This window comes from Accipiter gentilis, chromosome 28 (assembly GCF_929443795.1).
Source record: "Accipiter gentilis chromosome 28, bAccGen1.1, whole genome shotgun sequence".
Taxonomy (NCBI): Eukaryota; Metazoa; Chordata; class Aves; order Accipitriformes; family Accipitridae; genus Astur; species Astur gentilis.
This window is the reverse complement of record NC_064907.1, coordinates 2173376-2193180: the sequence shown is the minus strand read 5'-3', so window position 1 is coordinate 2193180 and position 19805 is coordinate 2173376. Positions and strand designations below refer to the sequence as shown.

The 19805-nt window shown below is 47.7% G+C and overlaps 1 protein-coding gene across 2 annotated transcripts; it reads left to right on the top strand.

Moving 5' to 3' along the window:
- Nucleotides 1-1353: 1353 nt before the first annotated feature.
- LOC126051773 (cytochrome P450 1B1) lies at nucleotides 1354-8248 on the top strand. 2 transcript variants are annotated; one of them, XM_049831428.1, is made up of 3 exons: nucleotides 1354-1663; nucleotides 2298-3513; nucleotides 5316-8248. In XM_049831428.1, exons 2-3 carry the CDS (start codon nucleotides 2498-2500, stop codon nucleotides 5926-5928), a joined length of 1629 nt encoding a protein of 542 aa, XP_049687385.1. In that variant the 5' UTR covers nucleotides 1354-1663; nucleotides 2298-2497; the 3' UTR covers nucleotides 5929-8248. The 2 variants fall into 2 exon arrangements, with proteins under 2 accessions (XP_049687385.1, XP_049687384.1); XM_049831427.1 differs by having other exon boundaries at nucleotides 1354-3513.
- Nucleotides 8249-19805: the final 11557 nt, after the last annotated feature.

Genomic DNA, 19805 nt, shown 5'->3' with positions numbered 1-19805 from the left:
GGCAACGGCAAATGCCCATCACTGTAATCCGGAGCTCGGGTAACTGATCCAAGCTAGTCCTTGCCTCCTAGATCAAGTGCCCAGAACACTCTGCAGGGAGAAGCTCGTGTCTCTTCTTTGACATGTGACTGATGAAGGAGGGAAGGGTGGCCGTCAGGGCTGGGACAGGCCACTTTGCCACAGCTGAGCGGTTATAGCGGGGTGAAATTTGGTTTCAACCTTTAGGTGGTGAAAGAGAGACCAAACCGCCTCGTCTCTCTCCAAGCTTGCCCTAACCTTAACACCACAGGGATGGAGCCACCTTTGCTCCTCTTTGAAGCTGGGCCATGTGCTGGGCTGGACTGCAGGGTCTTTCCAGTTCACCCTAGAGATGGGGCTGGGAAGAGGGAAGCTCACTTTTCCTGGCACTGCTCGGAAAAAGTGGGTTTGACACCTTTGTCGCTTGGCAATGGCAGGAAGAAGCACAGTGCGCTCTGAGGCCGGGGGGTGTTGCGGCCCCGGTTCCCCCGGGGCGCCGGAAAGCCCGGGGGGGGGGGCTTGGAGCGCCGCACGCGCACGCCCCCCGCCAGCCCTCCCGGGGTGGGCGGAGGTGCCGGATTCAAGAGTTAAAAAAAAGCGGCGCGAGCGGGAGAGAAGCGGACGCGGGGCGGGGGCCAGGCTGGAGGGCAGCAGCGGGGCCGGCCGGGGTGCGAGCTTGCCCGGCGCTTCCCTGCCTCCTGCCCCCCCGAGCCGGTGTCAGGTATTGCGAGGAGGGGCAGGGGCCCGGGGAGGAGATGGCTGGAGGCTTTCCAGCCGCGGCTCACGCAATGCAAACTCCGCACGCAACGGGGAGGCGACAGGCGGAGGAGGGGAAGCTCTGCGGCTTCCTCAGCCCCCAAGATGCAGGGGAGACCTTGCCTCCCGACAGGGAGGGCTGCGAGCCCGCCCGCCACCCCGCTCCCCTCCCGGCACCACCTCCGCGAAAACTTTTGGCCCCGGCCATAAAAGCCTCGGCGGCTCAGCCGCTCCGCTTGGCGAGGGGCCCAAGGGCAGCCGGCAAATAGCTGCGACCCCTTCAAGCCAGGGGAAGGGCCGGGCAGCGGCGATTTGTCAGCGGGGCTAACTGCGGCACGCCCGCGCCGCGCCGCGCACCGCGGATGCCGGCGGATTTAAAGCCGCGAGTACCAATGCCAGGCGCCCAGTCGCGGCTGCTGCTGCCGCTGCTGCTCCGGCTCCGCCTGGGGGCAGCGGGCCGTCCTCCCCGCGTCCTCTGAGCCGCTCGCCTTCTCTCCCTGCAGCGGGCCGGGGTGGCTCCGTCCCGTCCCCGCAGCCCGGCAGGCGGGTGGGAGGGAGGGAGGGAGGGGGCGACAGCAGCAGCAGCAGCAGCAGCCCGCTCGCCCCCGGCCCGCCGGGGCTGCACCGGCAGGGCGAGCTCCGAAGGGTTAAAGCGCTGGAAAGGTGATAGGAACTCTGCGCTGGGATCGGGTGCAACTGGCATTTGCCTGCACATGACCTGCCAAGCTCCGGGTGACAGGAACCGGGGCTCCTAATGAGTTTCCCAGAAGCTGGGATCTGAACCTCGCCGTCGCCGCTCGCCTCCTGCGGCTGCCCGTTAGAGCTAACGCCGGCTGCACGGCTCCCCGCCTTCCTCGCCGAGGTCTCGGATGGAAGCAGCGTGCAACAGGTCAGTTCTGTTACAGGCGCCCGAGCTGGCCGCTTATTTCACCCCTTCTTCCCCTCGCTGCTTCGGAAAGGCTGGAGCAAACGGTAGGAGCGGGTGGTCCCCGGGCAGGGGGCTGGGGAAGTGGGACCGGTCAGCTCTGACACGCCCGGGACCGCAGGCATCCTCCGCGGTCCGTCCCCCGGGCCGCCGGCCGCCAGCCTGCGCTGCCGCGACGGGCACGACGGTGCGGGAAGGAGGGAATGGCTCGGGATAGAGGGGGCTCCGTGGCCATGTGCGGAGGTTTCCTCTCCGGCGCGGCGGGAAACTCCGACGGCGGCGCGGGGAGCTCCTTTCTCGCAGGGGCTCCTTCGCCGGGAGGAGCGATGCGCAGCGCCGGGATGAACCTGTCTCCAGCGCAGGGCGGCTGCCTGCATCTGCCGAGGCTCGTCAGGCGAGAGCATCCTCCCGCCTCCCTTTCTGCCTCCCTCAGCCGTGACCTCCTGGATCCGCCGCTGCAAACTTTCCCCACTGGGGAAGAAGCGCGGGGGGGGGGGGGGGGGGAGAAGAGAGCAGCGGCCGCGACGCCAAATACGGTTTTGAGCCCTTACTGAGCGCTTGCCCCTCGATTATCGATCATCCCTTGTTTTTCGCGCAGGATCCGGGCGGGCTTCAGGCACGCGAGGGGCGCATAGCAAGGACGCACAGCCCGACTCCGAGCGCCGGCACCGCTGCCCTCCGCCAGTCCCCAGCGCGTCCCCCTCCCCTCGCCCGCCCGGGCCTCTCCCCGCCCGCGGGCGGCGCGGAGCGCGCCAGCCCTTCCGCGGGGTCGCCGCCCGCTGACCTTTCCCTTGCAGCATGGCCTTCGAGAGGCTCGGGGAAGCCCTGCGCGGCCTCCCCGCCTCGCAAGGCTGCCTGCTGCTCCTCCTCTGCCTGCTCGCCGCCGTCCACCTGGGCAAGCTCCTCCTGCAGCGGCAGCAGCGCCGGCGGCAGGGCCAGCGCCGGGCGCCGCCGGGCCCCTTCCCCTGGCCCCTGATCGGCAACGCGGCGCAGCTGGGCAGCGCCCCGCACCTCTCCTTCGCCCGCCTGGCCAGCACCTACGGCGCCGTCTTCCAGCTGCGCCTGGGGCGCTGGCCCGTGGTGGTGCTGAACGGGGAGCGCGCCATCCGGCAGGCCCTCGTCCGCCAGGGGGCCGCCTTCGCCGGCCGGCCGCCCTTCCCCTCCTTCCAGCTGGTGTCGGGCGGGCTCAGCCTGGCCTTCGGCGGCTACTCGGAGCTGTGGAAGCTGCACCGCCGGGCGGCGCACGCCACGGTGCGGGCCTTCTCCACCGGCAGCCCCGCCACCCGCCGGCTGCTGGAGCGGCACCTGGTGGGCGAGGCGCGGGCGCTGGTGGCGCTGCTGGTGCGCGGCAGCGCCGGCGGCGCCTTCCTCGACCCCTCGCGCGTCCTGGTGGTGGCCGTGGCCAACGTGATGAGCGCCCTGTGCTTCGGCCGCCGCTACAGCCACGGCGACGGCGAGTTCCTGCGCCTGGTGGGGCGCAACGAGCAGTTCGGGCGGGCGGTGGGCGCCGGCAGCCTGGTGGACGCGCTGCCCTGGCTCCAGCGCTTCCCCAGCCCCGTGCGCGCCGCCTACCGCGCCTTCCGCGACCTCAACCGCGACTTCTACGGCTTCGTCCGCGGCAAGTTCCTGCAGCACCAGCGCAGCCTGCGCCCGGGGGCCGCCCCCCGCGACATGATGGACGCCTTCATCCGCCTGCAGCGGGAGCAGCCGCGGCTGCAGCTCGAGCACGTGCCCGCCACCGTCACCGACATCTTCGGCGCCAGCCAGGACACCCTCTCCACCGCCCTGCAGTGGCTCCTCATCTTCCTCATCAGGTAGGTGCCGGCGGGGCCGGCCCTCCCCGCCGCCCGGCCGGGGGCGGGAGGCCGGGGCGGCACTCCTGCCCCGGGGAGGGGCGCGGGAGTCGGTCAGCCCGGGGCGGGGCGGCGCGGCGCGGCGGGAGCGGCAGCCGTGGGCCGCCCCCCTTTGCAGGGCGCTGCGGGGGCGAACTCGGCCCCGGCCGGGCTCCCTCGGCGGCAAGCGCCGGCCCAAGCGAGCGCGTAACCGCTCGGTTGCGGGCGGGGCCGGGGCTCGCTCTGAGGGACCGGCCGGCCCGCCCGCCCGCCCGCCCGCCGGGTGCCGGCGTACCTCGGCGGCTTCCGAGTAACTGGCACGGAAGCTCTGGGAAGCCTGCCAGAAAAAGTTAAGAAAGGACAAAAAGCAACAACAACAAGGAAAAAAAGCCTTCTCTGGCGGTCGGGTGGGGTGCACAAAGAGAGGCTGGCAAAAAGGCAGCCGAATAAAACCTGAAAGTAGCAGATTTTACCAGGTCAAGATCGGGGAGATCACAGGAACAGGATAACGACCGCTTAAGCAAGACAAAGAGTTCGTGCACCCGGTTACAAACCCGCTATTATGTTAACGTGCCCGCAGTGTGTGCCTTTATCGCCGTTGCGTGACTTCGGGAAAGGCAGACCGGCTGGGCCGGCGGCGAGTGCAAGCGCACACACACACACACACAGACACAGACACAGACAGACACACACAGACACACACACACAGACACACACACACCCACACACACACCCACACCCACCCCCCCGCCCCCGCCCCCTGCCTGGCACCAGCTCTTCCAGGGGGAGAATCTCAGCTGGGGGGGGGGGGGGGTGTAATAGAAGAAGGTGTAACGCCCATTCTCTTGGCCGTCCTGGTTTTTTTCTTTGATCATCTGCATCATTTGTAGGCTTATGCAAACATCGTCTACTCAACCGCTTCTTGGAAAAACAGGCAAATACTTAATGCTTCGAGCCAAGGATACGGTGCCCAGTGTTCCCATAAACCGTTGGGTTTCTCCCCGTTTCTTACGTTTGCTCAGCGTTTGACATGCAGACCTGCTGCAGGAGGAAAAAGCAAGCACGCAGAAGCCAAACTTGAATAGCTGAAGCAAATAAAGGCTTGGAGGAACGCGTGCTTTTAGACAAGCAAAAGAAAATAAGCAAAATCTATTAATATTTTGATCTTGTTTAGTTACCGGGTAGTCTTCCAAACTATTCAGACTTCAAGACGGTCATCTTAAAACACATTATAAGGAAAACATGGTTTGATGCTAGTTAGACATGGACTAAGAGTGGGATGTGCACAAAGCCTGTTCTGACAATTATTAGCAGGGATTTTTTCACTTTAAAAACCTACAGACCTTCATATGTATGCAATATGGCTAGTGATAACAAACTCCATGCTAACTCTTAGAAGTCTTGTTCCCACAGAAAGCCCAATATTTAGAAGAGACAAGTAATTTTAGTTATAGAATGAATTTTAAAAATTGGATCAGAATATTCAGTTTCAACACATTTTAAGTTAGTTTCACTTTTTATGTTGAGAATCAGTTACATGTGATATTAAAGTGAAAACTGAGCAAATTAGATTTAGAATGACACCATTGCATGGTAAGTTTGGATTTTTCTCTCAAAGTTTTCTATCAAGGTCTACAAGTTCCTGCATTATATTTAAACTTTGCTCAAACTGCGTTATTTAGGGTAGGGGTGAGGTTCTGTGAAAAATGTTTGCAGCAGGGATTATTGTTAAGAAAATCTTTGGAAATGTTATGTACGTACACACATCTTACTTTAAATGACAGGTATCCGAATGTGCAGGCTAAAATGCAGGAAGAAGTGGATAGGATTGTTGGAAGAGACCGTCTGCCATGTGCTGAAGATCAGCCTCACTTGCCCTACATCATGGCTTTCTTGTATGAATCCATGCGTTTCAGCAGCTTTGTGCCTGTTACTATCCCACATGCCACCACAACCAACACCTTCATAATGGGCTACCTCATTCCCAAGGACACAGTGATTTTTGTTAATCAGTGGTCAGTGAATCATGATCCAGCAAAATGGTCCAACCCAGAGGATTTTGATCCAACGAGATTCCTGGATGAGAATGGATTCATCAATAAAGATCTTACTAGTAGTGTGATGATTTTCTCATTGGGAAAACGTCGGTGTATTGGAGAGGAGTTATCCAAGGTGCAGCTGTTTCTCTTTACCTCCATACTGGTGCATCAGTGCAATTTTACTGCTAATCCAAATGAGGACCCTAAAATGGACTTCACCTATGGGTTGACCATTAAACCTAAGCCATTTACCTTGAATGTTACACTTAGAGATACTATGGATTTGCTCGATCAGGCTGTCCAAAGACTGCAAGCAGAGAAAGCAGCCAATGAAAATCAGCTGTCAGCAAATGCCTAAGCAACAAACCTTGCAACTAAAAATAACCCCCCTCTCTCTTTTTAGACTTAAAAAAGTTATAGTTTGTTCTGGCAATCTTTTTGGAAACTAGCCAGTATTACGAGTTACAAGAGCAGGAAGGAAAACTGCACAGGGTATAATTGAGTCCTCTTTTTAATTCTAGAAGGAGAGCCAGGGGAACAATTTAATATATTAAATGATAAAACATATGCAATTTGAAAGTAAGCCTTTTCTTTTCTAGCTTGTTCACAGAAGTCGCTGTTACAAGAGTTTTTTATCTACTGACTGGTTGGAGCATCTCCAGGAACTGTTTATACAATCCTTTCCATGTCTCCATGCGCTATGCCTTAAACTCTAAGTTCGCCTTCAGTGACTCCACATCCCAAAGTGAAATACCTTATTTTAAAAAAAAAAAAAAAAAAGAGGAGAGTGGGGTGGAGTGGGTCAGCCTGTCTCTGAATTCACTCTACTGGAAACTGCCATAGGCACATGGCAGCTCCTGTGTTGTGACTGCTGGGATGTACATTAATGCCTCAATGATAAATGTTCAAATGATTTTTGGTAAAATGACAATGTAAAGTCTTGCCTTTAGCATTCAAAAGTGTTTACATAAATGACTTAAAAAAAAGACTTGCTTATAAGCACATTTGAAAAAAAAAATCATATTTTGTAGGAGAATGAACAGAATGTCCTAGTATAGTAACTTTTCATTAAGTTTTGAAAGATCAGATTTGTTATGTCACCAAATGGCAAGGGTGATACAAACCATATGCTAATTGTTCATTAGCATATTCATGAACAAAATAGATAGTTGAATTAGAAAGTTTTATAAAGGTATAGCTGAACTTTGTATTTCTCTAGTAAAGAGTTAATATCCCTGTCCCTAGGCACATAGGTAAGCCCAGTAAAATCCACACGGGCCAAGATATTTAGAAGTGAGAATGTGGGGTTTTCATATTAAAACTTTCATGCCGCAAGCCTCAAGTAAAGCGTACATCAAATATACACCTGCTCACTCGTGATTCTCTAGGTTGAGTTAAATGGTATATCCAAAAATCAGCTAGGTACTTTTAGTACGATTTGCTCAGAACAATCTCAGAAGGAAAACTAACATTACATGTCCTAATTAATGTACCCATTAACTGAAGAAAAAGTACTTTTAATTTTTTTGTAAGGCAAAGGACATAAAATAAAAACCCAAAACCAACCAAAACTATTATTTTAAAGTAAAACACACGTGAAAATTTATGGCTTTGAACTTCTGAGTAATGTTTGTGTACACAAAGCTGCATGTATTTCTCTAAAGAGCAAACAACCCTATGTAAATGCCTGATTCTGAAAAGTGTTGGGCACTTCTTTGGAGCTGCATATGACCTTCAATAACATATGAAATCCATCAGAAATGAGAGTACCTCACATGACTTGCTGTGGTCAGCCTAATACTAAATAAGGTATTAGTAGAGCTAGAAAAATAAGGGTGCAATTCTACACAGTAAAGTAGCTCTGCTGAGACCTAAGCAAGTAAAGATTTGCACTGGGTCTTCTGACTGGGTCTCTCAGACTAAGACTTCAGCCAGTCTTAGTCACATTGGCTGCAGTGACAGAACTCATACTGACATAGGGAAGAGCTGAGTTAACAGCACAATCCTGATCTTCTTAAGTAGAAGCTTCACTACTAATTTTAAAAACCTGAATCAAGCCTGAAAGTACTGCTCCAAAACCCCACACAGTAGTAATGTACCTGTTTAAAGTCTCTGACTTCATATGGCATCTATCTTCTTTTTTTAGAGCTAAAAAAGTTTTCTATTACATACACAAGGAGTAACCTCAGGTGTTTTTTCTGAATTATGTACAAGTCTGTGATAGCCCAGAACTTAGCCTATACCTGTGAAAAGCTTTATAAGATACTCAGCATTTTCGTATGGAGATCTACATTAGATCAAATGCTAGCAAGACAATTTTCCTTGTACCTTTGTAAGTATTGTTATTAAAAAAAAAAATAAAGGATGTAATCTACAACTGAATAGTTATTCTAACGCAAGGATCACCCATTCATATTTTAATAAAAATGGCTTTTGCAATTTTGTACTCTTTCAAAAGCTTTAACTATGCATTGGCTACTAATGCAATATCCATTTACACTGCTCATGTCTGTCAAGGGGTCACACACTATATAGCTGTTGGTCAAATAATGCCTCGTATAATCTGTGAAGTTACGCAAATTTAGTAGCACCCATTTAGAATGTATGCAGTTGTTCAGTGACTTTTATGGTCATTTTGAGATGTATCATTGTGTTACCAAAATACTAAATAAAATTATTCCTACACTGCCTTTGCTTAGTTTATGTATGGCTTTCTAACATCAAGGTAAACAAAATTATTATTTCTGATTTGGAAAGTAGTATTATTTTAGATATTTGTTCATATACTTTTCACCTTCTTCCCATTTCTGGATTTTAAGGTTTTTTTCCATCCTGCCCTTATAGCTTCTCAGGTCTGCCTGCTTATTCATACCTTGCCACGTGTTCAATTTCCTCATGCTCCTTGCTAAGAACATTCCCTGCTGCTTGTCTCTGCATCGATCGGAATTCTCTCATGTCTTTTGCTTTCTTCTAATACCTGTTAATCTCTCCTCAGCCTGCACAATCTCCTATGCTATGTTCTTCCTTCTGGCATTTCAGTTTACTTCCACCTCCCCTTATTTCAAGCCCACACACTCATTTTCCTGTCTCTTTTTCCCTCCTATATCTAGTGCTAGCACCTATATACTCCTGATACTGGATCCCCACCACTGCCCTTGGGACCAGTTTGTGCTGTTTGGCCTTGGTGTGTATAGTAAGGAGTGCCAGGAAGGAAATCTCGGGGCCAAACAGTCCTTAACATGCCCTTGCAGAGCAAACTCTCACAAGATCAAGGCAATCTTGTGGTGAAGGGTGGCCGTTATTGCACGTATAACACATTTTGTCATGATGCAGCAGCACCCCTACCCCCCTTTGTCTTCTTTTCCCCAGTCTGCTACACAAGCCTGCTTACTTAAGAGCCATCTTAGAAAAGACCTTCACATTTTCCCAAACCCCAAGAAAGTGGAACAAAAGCTGAGTGGGACAGAAGGCTGGGCAGACTGTAGCAGTAGTTCCCTCCTGATTTGGGATGTTTTCAGCTGGAGTTTCTCCCTAAGGGGGCAGGATTCTAAGTACAGGCTGAGTTGGCAAAATCAGAAGGAGCTAAGTTGAAGACAACTTACAAAGATGCCCTAGAAGTAGCTAAGGACCTGTGGAGTAGGTGTAGAGTCCGGAGATATCCCATGCAGCGCATACGTGGCTGGGGCTGACCAGTGGGACACAGTGTAGACAGAAAGCAGGTGTCCTCCCTGGGTAAAAGCCAAGAGCAACTTCATACAGCCAAGAGATGCTGCCACACTGTCCCTGCTTCCCATTAATTTCCAGGTATTCTGCTTTACCAGCTGTCTACAGCTGAAGTCTAGACTCCTTCTTCAGTGTTGACAAGCACGTTTTTATAGCAAGACCTGCTCCCTTAGTGCTGAAAGCTGCGGTGCTGATGCAGCCAGAAGTTGGCATGAAGAAAGCATGCTCGGAGAGATTCTTGGAGATCACTACAAATACTATTTATACCAGTTGACTAGGGAACCCAAAGTTTCTGATTGCCTACTGTAAGCCAGTACCAAGTGTTAAGACTAACTCAGCAAATTGGCTCAATTTTTTTATAAATTCTGTATTTCCATTTTTCATCTGTTTCATTGGAGCAGCTGTTAGAAAAAGTATCATTTTCAAAACTAGGTGAGGTCACATCTAACAGCAAGTCACGCACATCTCATGAGATTTTGTGTTTGTACTGCCACTGCCTTCCTCACCAATCTGTGACTGGATGTCACCATAGAAATACCAGACGAATACATGTTGCCCTTCATGAAATAAAGCACAAAGAAGTTAAGCAGCTGTATTCAAGACTAAGATTTTTCCTTTAAAAATCTTCATGCTCAGGTTGTAGTGATTTCAATGGGTCAGGAAAGCCAAGTGTCATCTCACACTTGCTTTCTCTGTGTATGTGCACATGAACACACTTAGTCCATCTCCCAGAATTTTAGTAACATCTTTCATTCAAGTTGAGATAAGGGGTTTAAAAAAACCCACCAACCCCCAAAACCCCCAAAACAACAAAAAAACCCCCACCACACACACACACACAAAAACCCCGCCCAAAACCACAAAACAGGAAGCACAGGGAGAACTTATGACAAGCATATGTTTCTTGGAAAACCGGTAGCTGTCAGACCAGCCCACTACATAACAAGGAGGGGAAGCAAGTAGGCTGAGCTATCAGAGTTGATATAGAATATGTTTATGCAATTCAAGTGTACCATTACATTCCTTGTGAAGCCAATAGTTAAACTTGCTGGCTTCAGTGGGAGTCAGTTCAGAGCTGCTGAAATAAATAGTAATAATATAACAATAAGGAACAAGACTCATCAGAACTTGAGAAACAACCGCTGCTGGAAAGATGAAAAGAGGGAGTCAGTCCAGGATCTGTGCAACAGCTAGCAATACCAGCATAGTCATGGCACAATGTAACTAAATGCAAATCCACAACAACGAGTTGCAACTAGTTTTGCATCAGACCCAGCGTGTTTTCGTGAGTGGCAGGGACTGATGTGTAGGTTTGTCTGTAGGAAATTGGTTCAGATTGTCCAGGCAGAGCAACCAGAGACTAGGCAATTGGGAGCTTACCTTTTACCTGAGAAAAGTCAAGAAATTAGCCATGGAAAGCGAACATTTACTTTTGCTGCATCTTTAGCTTGGTTAAATTTTACTGTCATTTCATTTGCCCACACAACAAATTCAACTTGGGATAACACTGAAGGTGGATCTGGCTTTTTCATGGATGAAGAAAAGGGCTGGATTCTGAACAGTGCCATTATTTTGGTATACAGTGCAACACAGATACAGTGATTCAAATTTCAACAACTTCTTTGCTGTTTATCACCCTCCATTTTGCAGCTGAGTTTTTTCCTGTTGCAGTCACTTGTACTCAGAGCAGGCCAACTCAATTGTCAGGTGAAAACAAGCTCAGTATTAAGCACAAACAGCCTGGAGCATTTAAGATGGCTGTAGTCAATACTTTGATAGTCCTCCTTTGGGGCTTTTTGCCAACTTTTCAGACAGCTCCACTAACCAAAAAATTCTTTGCTTTGTTAGTGTTGCCCTGTCCTTCAATACTTAGAGCAGATCTTGCTCCAGTCTGAAAGCACAAAGCTAGAGCTAACCAAATCAAACCAGAGTCTCTCAATTCCCTAAAGTCTTTATCTGTGCTGTTTGGGGACACTGATCCATCAGCATAGTTAACTCAGAAGATACAGGATGCGGATGCATTTCAACTGCACATGTGCCGAGGGGGGGGAAGGGAGCAAATGCACAGAGGACTTACTGAAGGTGCATAAATCACCTGCAGAGCTATATGGGAGTCATTTGTTGGAGAGGCTGAGAGCTAGTGGAGGAAAATGTATATCTAAAGTGTAAGGAGGCTTCCAGCTAGGGAGGAACTGTGCACAGGGTCTCTTGATTTCCAAGAAAAGAGAAGTGGTGATTTACATTGCTTGTACATAAAGTGTGTCAGGATTAGGATGATAAGAATCCACATGGTATTAAAGAGGTTCAATCACATCAGCAGCAGGGAACATCAAACTGAGAGCACCTGGACCAAACCTTACCTTCACACCAGGCTGAAGATAGAATGAGTGATTATCTTCCTCAAAACTTTGGACAAAGGATATCTAAATACTAACTCCTCACTGCCTGTTAACTCAAGTAATAGATTTGGGAGGTAGCAAACATGGAAATGAGAGCTGAGGAACTGTATTGGGTTTGTGTGGCAAGGTTTTGGTATCACCTGGGGCTACAGGGGTGGCTTCTGTGAGAAGCTGCTAGAAGCTTCCCCTATGTCTGACAGAGCCAATGCCAGCTGGCTCCAAGAGGGACCCACTGCTGGCCAAGGCCAAGCCCATCAGCAATGGCAGTAGTGCCTCTGGGATAACAGATTTTTGAAGGGGAAAAAAAACCCCAAACTGCACAATTGCAGCCAGAGAGAGGAGGGAGAACATGTGAGAGAAACAACCCTGCAGACCCTAAAGTCAGTGAAGAAGGAGGGGAAGGAGGTGCTCCAGGTACTGGAGCAGAGATTCCCCTGCAGGCCATGGTGAAGACCATGGTGAGGCAGGCTGTCCCTCTGCAGCTCAGGAAGGTCCACGGTGGAGCGGATATCCACCTGCAGCTGGTGGAGGTCCCCATGCTGGAGCAGGTGGATGCCTGAAGGAGGCTGTGACCCCGTGGGAAGCCCATGCTGGAGCAGGCTCCTGGCAGGACCTGTGGAACCATGGAGAGAGGAACCCACAGAGCAGGTTTTCTGGACTTATGACCCCACAGGGGACCCACGCTGGAGCACTCTGTGCCTGAAGGACTGCAGCCCATGGAAGGGACCCACGCTGGAGCAGGGGAAGAGTGTGAGGAGTCCTGCCCCTGAGGAAGAAGGAGCAGCAGAGACAACGTGTGATAAACTGACCGCAACCCCCATTCCCTGTCCCTCTGTGCTGCTGGGGGTTGGGAGGAGGTAGGGAATTTGGGAGTGAGGCTGTGCCCAAGAAGAAGGGAGGGGTGGAAGGAAAGTGTTTTAAGATTTGGTTTTATTTCTACTCTGATTTGACTGGTAATAAATTAACTCAATTTTCCCCAAGTCGAGTCTGTTTTGCCCGTGACAGCAATTGGTAAGTGATCTTTCCCTGTCCTTATCTCACCCCACAAGCTTTTCGTTATATTTTCTCTCCCCTGTCCGTCTGAGGAGGGGAGTGACAGAGCAGCTTTGCTGGGCACCTGGTGTCCAGCCAGGGTCAACCCACCATAGTCCTTATTGGGGTCCTCCACGGGGATTGGGCTGTGCCATGTAGGCTGCAGGATTTGAAAACAAAACCAGTCTACAACAGAAAGCCATGGAGAGTCTGTCATTCTCCTCATCTCTGCATCCCCAGTGCATGAGAACAGTGGGGAGGAAAAGACGTCCCAGCTGCAACAATCTGAATACCTTTTGGGGAAATTTTCCTCTTGACATTCAGACAGAGTGGTGGAAGGAGGGGACACTACAGCAGACAGAAACACTGCTGGTCTTGAGGATCCATTCAGAGCAGGTCAGGGTCATGTATTTGAGCAAGCTGAGCAGGAAGATGTTTGTATCAGTTGGATATTCCCATGCTATACAGTTATGTCTTCAGTCATATCTAGGCTTGCTGATCAATATCCCCTAGGGGAAGAATGGCATGTATATTGCAGGATGCTCCAGAACTGCTTTTATCCTCTGATATTGGTGTATTTTCAGTGATGGATCACCTTTTGTTGGCAAGGACAGTTCTACAAGAGAAGACTTTATTTCCACAATCTCCCTTCTCCCAGCCTGAGGTCCAGTAAGAACATAACAGTTATCATGCAGAAACAGGCTTCTAATCCTCTCATGATAACAAATGGGATTTCACATAATCATATTTTCTGTGCTAAAAACAACAGAACACCCTCCACTTATTTGGACTACTCTACTCATCATAACTGAAGTGGAGAAGTGGAGTGAGACACCCTTGTTCCCAGTACAAAAGCAAGATATAAGACAAATTTTGACTTCACAAAGCAAGTATGACTTGCAGTCATTGGCAGAATAGCATGAAACAATACTCCATGCTTCTTTTATGCTTTCTACTCTGTGAAAAACTTCCAAGCCGCAGTTTGAAAATTTAATTCTATTGTTATTAATTTTTATTAATAAGTATAATTATTTAAGTATAATTATTAATTATACTATTTCACTCTACAGAGAAAAATCATAAATTGTGAAGCTATTAATCTTTTGTGGTACAGGAAATTTAAATAACTCAATTCAAGTAAAAAAAGAGTGCCACCAGAAATTAAGCTCAGACTTCACAATAATTACCCTAATGAAAAATGAGATTCCTAAATGAACCTTTGTCTCATTGTAATAAAACTCCTTTTCCTTCCCTTCATTCATGTATATAGCTGCTAGGACATGGTGGCGTGCTGCAACTTGTTCCAAGATGTAACTGCGTTCATCTGTCTGTTTCTGGCAGAAGCGAGGAAGAGCTGTACCTACACTCCAGAACAATGTGCCCTGCAGGGAAGCTTTCTAGGCAACCCTTCCAGGCAGCACAGGAACAAAAGGGGAGTGTTTTCCACCAGCTTTCTCTGGATGCGCATTCTTTCTCTCAGGTGCCTAACATCCTGACAAGCGTGCATCTTCCAAGTATGTGACAAGCACTTGTGCCTCAGTGACCTGAGGGCAGATCAGCCAAAGGGCTTTGGTAAGAAACACCATAGAAAATGTTTAATAAAATTAAACAAGGGTGAATTCCTATGAAGGAGGGGAGAAAAAAAAATCTGGTTTAGATAAATATCTAATTAAGAAAGTTCCCCAGAGAATTACAAGGCAGATCCTCCAGTGATAATTATACTTGAACTGAAACCTTGTACAAAAAAATCCTATTCCTGCTTGCATTAAGACTAAGATACTTCGCATCTGTGCGCACAGGTCTACAGCATACTGACAATGTTGTCTGCTGCATTTCAAGGATAAGGTACTAATTTTCTTGAAGTCATCAGCAGAGCCAGAGTTCAAAGCTTTTGGCTGATAATGTATTCACTATACAACACTGTTTCAAATATCTTCATGTCTTACTGAAAGCCAGAAAGATTCTTTTCTTATCTTCACAAGATATCTCTTACCCTAATACAATATTTTTCTGCTTCAGTAAATAGCTCTAGCCTGTTCCCAGAGTTAAGTGCATACAGTAATTTTCATTGGGTATAAAAACATAGAACCGTACAGCAGAACAGAAACCATTAGGGAAGTTCCTGGAATAAATATATGCTCCATCAGTTTTCTGAATGGTTGAAATTGTGAAAGCAGAACAGATACATAAGGATTGGAAAGTAAAGGTAACTTTTACTCTCAAGAGAACAGATGCTTTCTTCTAGGGTTTATGAAACGTCAGTTAATGAAGGGACGAGACCTCTTTAGCTCTCTTTATAGCCCCCAAACTGTATCCAGATTAGACCATAACCTTTTCCCTAGCAAAGATCCAGTTAGCAGGGCTTTGTGCATCCTTACATTCATATAGAGTCAATGTCTTCATGTAATCATGAAGAAGTTCCTCCCTGAGGAGTTGTCATCCCTCTCTTAAAATATTTCCCTGAAATACACACAACTGTAGCTGGCAAAATAATTTAGTCAGTTATTTCACTGAAGTCAAGTCATATGTATTTATTTTTATTTTTCTAAATAGGCACCTTCCTGTCTTTTGGGGAAATCCAGCAGGGTTTGATCGTATGCTAATAGAAGCAGTAGTTCTTCAGGTTGAATAGCAAAGAAGATTCTGTATGTATGGAGGAATAAGTATAGGGAAAACTGGGGCAGTTGAGAAGTGAGAAGGAGAACAGAGCAGAGAAGGAGAAATGTTAAAATAACAGGCCAGAGAAAATAAAAAGAAATGTTTCATCACACGGAGGAGAATGAAAATGAGGAAAAAGAATGCGAGCAGCTACTAAATGCTGCCCCATCCCCAGGTACCACAGGTCCCCAGGGTACCCTAGGGACCACACATTGTAATTGATGAAAACACACACACATGCCCCTGCGGTGGACAATTCATCCCATCTGCCCTCTTATCTCCGCTGATGAGAGAGCATAGACAGCCTGCTTGTACTGAACACCTACCATTCAGGTTATTGATGCACCGTGTCCCTCCCTTACTACTCACCATATGCTACAGACAGATATTTAGGTCTGCCCTGCTTAGACACAGACATGTTAAACTACAGAACATCTTCAGTGGTGCAGTTAGATTAGAAAAAAACCAATACTCTTACACTGCTGGGACACATTTCCTTAGGGGTTGAGGAAATAAGCCACACTGATTTAACTGGGCCATGCTGCAGAGTCTAACTCAATTTAACTACCTGATGTCACAGAATCAGACTGGTTGAGATAGGAAGGGACCTCTGGAAGCCATCTGGTCCGACCCCCTGATCAAGCAGGGCCTCCTAGAGCCGGTCTAGTCGTTCTACCTTCACAATAATAGCAACTACCTACCACACTATAGGCTTTTTCTTTCAGATTTTTTATAGCAAACACATAGCAAATAATGCGTTTACCACTGGTTTGCTTTCCTCTTGAAGTTAAGCCTGTATGGGCATCACCCTCGGAAACCCACCGCTGTCCAGAGGAAGCACTTTTCCTCAGCACTGCCCCTCACCCCCACTGCATGAGAAAAGCCTTCCCTTAACCTTCCTTTAGGAAACATCCCCACAGGCAGGAACAGGGAAAGGCCACGTAAGACAGCCCATTACTGCCCATCTCCTGCGGTTCTGAGCTGCATATTTTGTGATTTTATGTGCATTTGCTCCCTGCTTCAGCACATAATGGAGAGGATCTATCTGCCCAGAATGATCTGTCACAGGTTTTCCTGCTGCTGAACCGAGCCAGTAAGTCATTCGCATCTTCCCCAGATGTTTCTGTTTCCTGAACTAACAGGAACCGCATGTACTGCCAGCTCTCCCTGAAGACCTGGGCCAGCGCAGAGAGGGGGGAATTCTCCACTTGACTTCAGGAATGAAGTCTCACCTGCAGGAGCAGGGCTGGTCCAGGATGCTTCCTGAGGAAAGGGTCTAACAAAGAGCCACTCCTGAATCACTGGGACCAGTGAACATAGGTATGACCGATCAGTGAAAATCCCCCACTCCTTTCAAAGGTTTTAATGCTTTTAAAGTTCTAAATAGCACCATGGTGTCTTTGATACTTGAAGTAACAATTAAGCACTACATGCAGCAACCTTACCTATAGCAGTAAGTGAAGTAGACATGCAATTTAAGACACTGGTAATAAACAGTGCCCTGTTTGCTCACTGAGTTTTACCACAGAAGTCGGTGTTTATTGTAATGGTGATAAATCAAAGAATGTAAGCTTTCCCGTCAGTATTTTACAAATAAGTTCCTTGCAAAGTACTGTCACTATTTTCACATGTTTCCAAATATCAAGACGATAGTAAACGCATGGCATGTCTTCAGTCAAACTTGGTAGTCAGGATTTAAGTGAGGAAGAGCTATAGAGCAACATGTTTGCAAACACCTAAGTCCCTAATCTAGCCATTACATTTTACTGCATATTGTTTAATTTACTGCATACTGAAAATTAAATTTTAAAGATAGGAAACAAGTTACAATTTTTGTCAATCCAAATCTGGACAGGGCAATTCAGGCCACTGAACAGCACTTCATAAATAACTAGAAATTAGAACTCTACCTTTTACTTTCCAGTGTTTGGTTTGTGGTAGGTGTGGGTTTTTTTCTCCCCCCTTTACTCTCTGATCCTTGCTCAGATATTGGTCAAAAATAATTCGCAGAAGGCTTGCTTTCCCAGTCTCCGAAAACATTCTGTTGAGTTACCAAAACAAGGTATCAAAACTGTACTTCAGATTTTTTAGAGGTTTTTTTCTATCCAATGCACAGAAACATTTGATTACAGATGTTCACCAAAACAAGTTTTATTAAACTGTGCCACAGAAATTGTCTACAAATTTATCAGAAGGTACATGTTTTCAACTTAAATGTATGTTTTTTATTGCCTTTTTAGTTTTAACTGCTTAATAGCAGCACTATTCAAAAAGACAGACTTCAGTGAAATATGACTCTTGGGGAAACAGATTTCAACAGTAGCATAGGCTTACATAGTAAAGATTAATATAAGGCCAATGTTCTAGAATATTTCTTTCCATTTGTCTAGCTCTGGCCAGGCTAGGGTTTTTTATAATGCTCCTTTCAAGGGACTGGCCCTTACCTGTGCTCAGTAACTGGCTTGCACTCCTGCAGAGGTCCAATGAATTTCTCTATTGAAACTTTCAACTCCCAAGTCAGTTTGAGTCCATTCTTCACAAAGGCACTCAGGCATGATGAAATAACAAATTAGAGAGAATCGCCACATCCCTATGCAGTCTAAAAAAATTAGACCACCCTCATTGTAATTCTGTACTTGCAGTTGTCAATTTTCCACATACAACCCCAGGATCCTTTTATACACACTGCCAGAAAACTTCTCCACCAGTAGCCTGCAAGGCACAACAAAGCCACTTAGTTTGTCCAGGAACAATCTAAAACATGGGGTTAAAGTTCATAATTAACTAAAGCTCCATTCAAAGTTCAGGGATCTTGATGAGTATCAGTAAATTTCAAAGACTGTCAGGTTGCTTTCCTCTCCCAGACAAGCAAAAGGACTTCCAGGAAACAAAAAGAGTTTGATCTCTGCCTCCATGCCCCCAAGAATTATTATTACTTCTAATGAAACACATTGAGGGTCCACATTGCTGTCAGCTGTCTGCAACTTGGTTTATTTTTAGCTTGTAATATAGTTAATAAAAACCAGGTACAAACCTCATACTGCTTTAGAAACACAACTTGGAAATTGGACAGCTCTGCTAAAGTCATCATAGAACAAGATTTTAAGGTGCTTCTAAAGAGCCATAAACCAAACTGTTCTTAATATGCCATAAAAGCATTGTTTATCCATGTGCAAGCATTGAAACATCCGACATTGCACTTTCCCATTTATAGGGAAAGCCAACCCTCCCTCAGGGAGACCACACACTACGTCACATTTAGCACCTGTTAGGAAAGTTTCAGCATGATTTTATTTATTTCCAAGCTCAGTAAATCCTCTTCTGCCTCCTTGCTGGAAGGGTTTACATCAATTAAAATGGTGTGTCATGTAAACTGTTTAAGCCCCTAGAAAGCTTCAGTTTGCATCCTAGTTAGCAAATTCCTCTCCTTTTCACTCTCCACCTACAGCCTTGGTCATGACAGACTGTAAAATGTAGTTTCATAGGTAGCATAGTACCTAGAATTTCATCCAAAAGTCCCTATATTGCTGTCCATACCTATGATGAATTGCTTGCACTATCTATAGAGCTATCCTGCACTGACAGAGAAACCAAGCGAGAGCGGATGGGCCACTTGGCTGTAGTAACACCAGACTCTAAGCTCTTTCAGCATTTGTATTTAAAGAGTAAAAGTCTAGAAAAGCTGGGAACATGAACTTGGTATCTATGCCTATGGCTGCAAATCTGCTGAAAAAGTTGCACATCCCAAACCAAACAGCTTAATTCACCTCAGGGTACCATCTTCAGGAGCCAGCATTATCTGGGATCCTGCCCACCTGAACCTCCAGGGAAGAGTGCAAACACAGACAGACAGGCGCAGAGGCTACACAAGAGGGAACACAAACTTCTTTGGAAGTGATATGGGCATATCAGCAGCAAGAGAGGTCTCACACTCCATCTTTGGCCCTAAGTCCAGTCCACCTTGAGACATCAATATCATACCCTTGTTAATCAAGGACCAAGGCACAACTGAAATATTTCCCTCGTGTTGGACTACTCACAACATTAGAGCCTAGAGGCTCTTTTCTTCAGAGCAGAAATATGTAGCTGGATGAAAAGCACTAACACTGTAGCCATGCTTGGGCTTTCAGGTTTCAGAACCATTAGAGGTTTCCACATGCAGTCACCCCTGCAGAGGGAAAAATCAAGTCACAAAGAGCAGAAGTAATTCTGCTGTTAAAAGCAAAGATGGGGTTGGAGTCCACCAGTCTGCCCCTCATATCTTGCTCAGCTAGGCACAGCAGGCAGCAAAAGGCAGTTACAGGAAAATATAAGAAATAGAGCCTCTTGATCGCCTTCAAAAGAGCCCTTGGCATCTCCTAGCACAGGGCATTCTTCACCTGCAGCCAGACATCTCCTCACTGTTCAGTCTGGTCAGCAAGAT

Excerpts from the sequence above, each read along its gene's own strand:
- LOC126051773 (XM_049831428.1), top strand. The coding sequence starts at position 2,498 with ATGGCCTTCGAGAGGCTCGGGGAAGCCCTGCGCGGCCTCCCCGCCTCG. Across the intron at positions 3,514-5,315 it reads CTCCTCATCTTCCTCATCAG|GTATCCGAATGTGCAGGCTA; the intron begins GTAGGTGCCGGC and ends TTTAAATGACAG.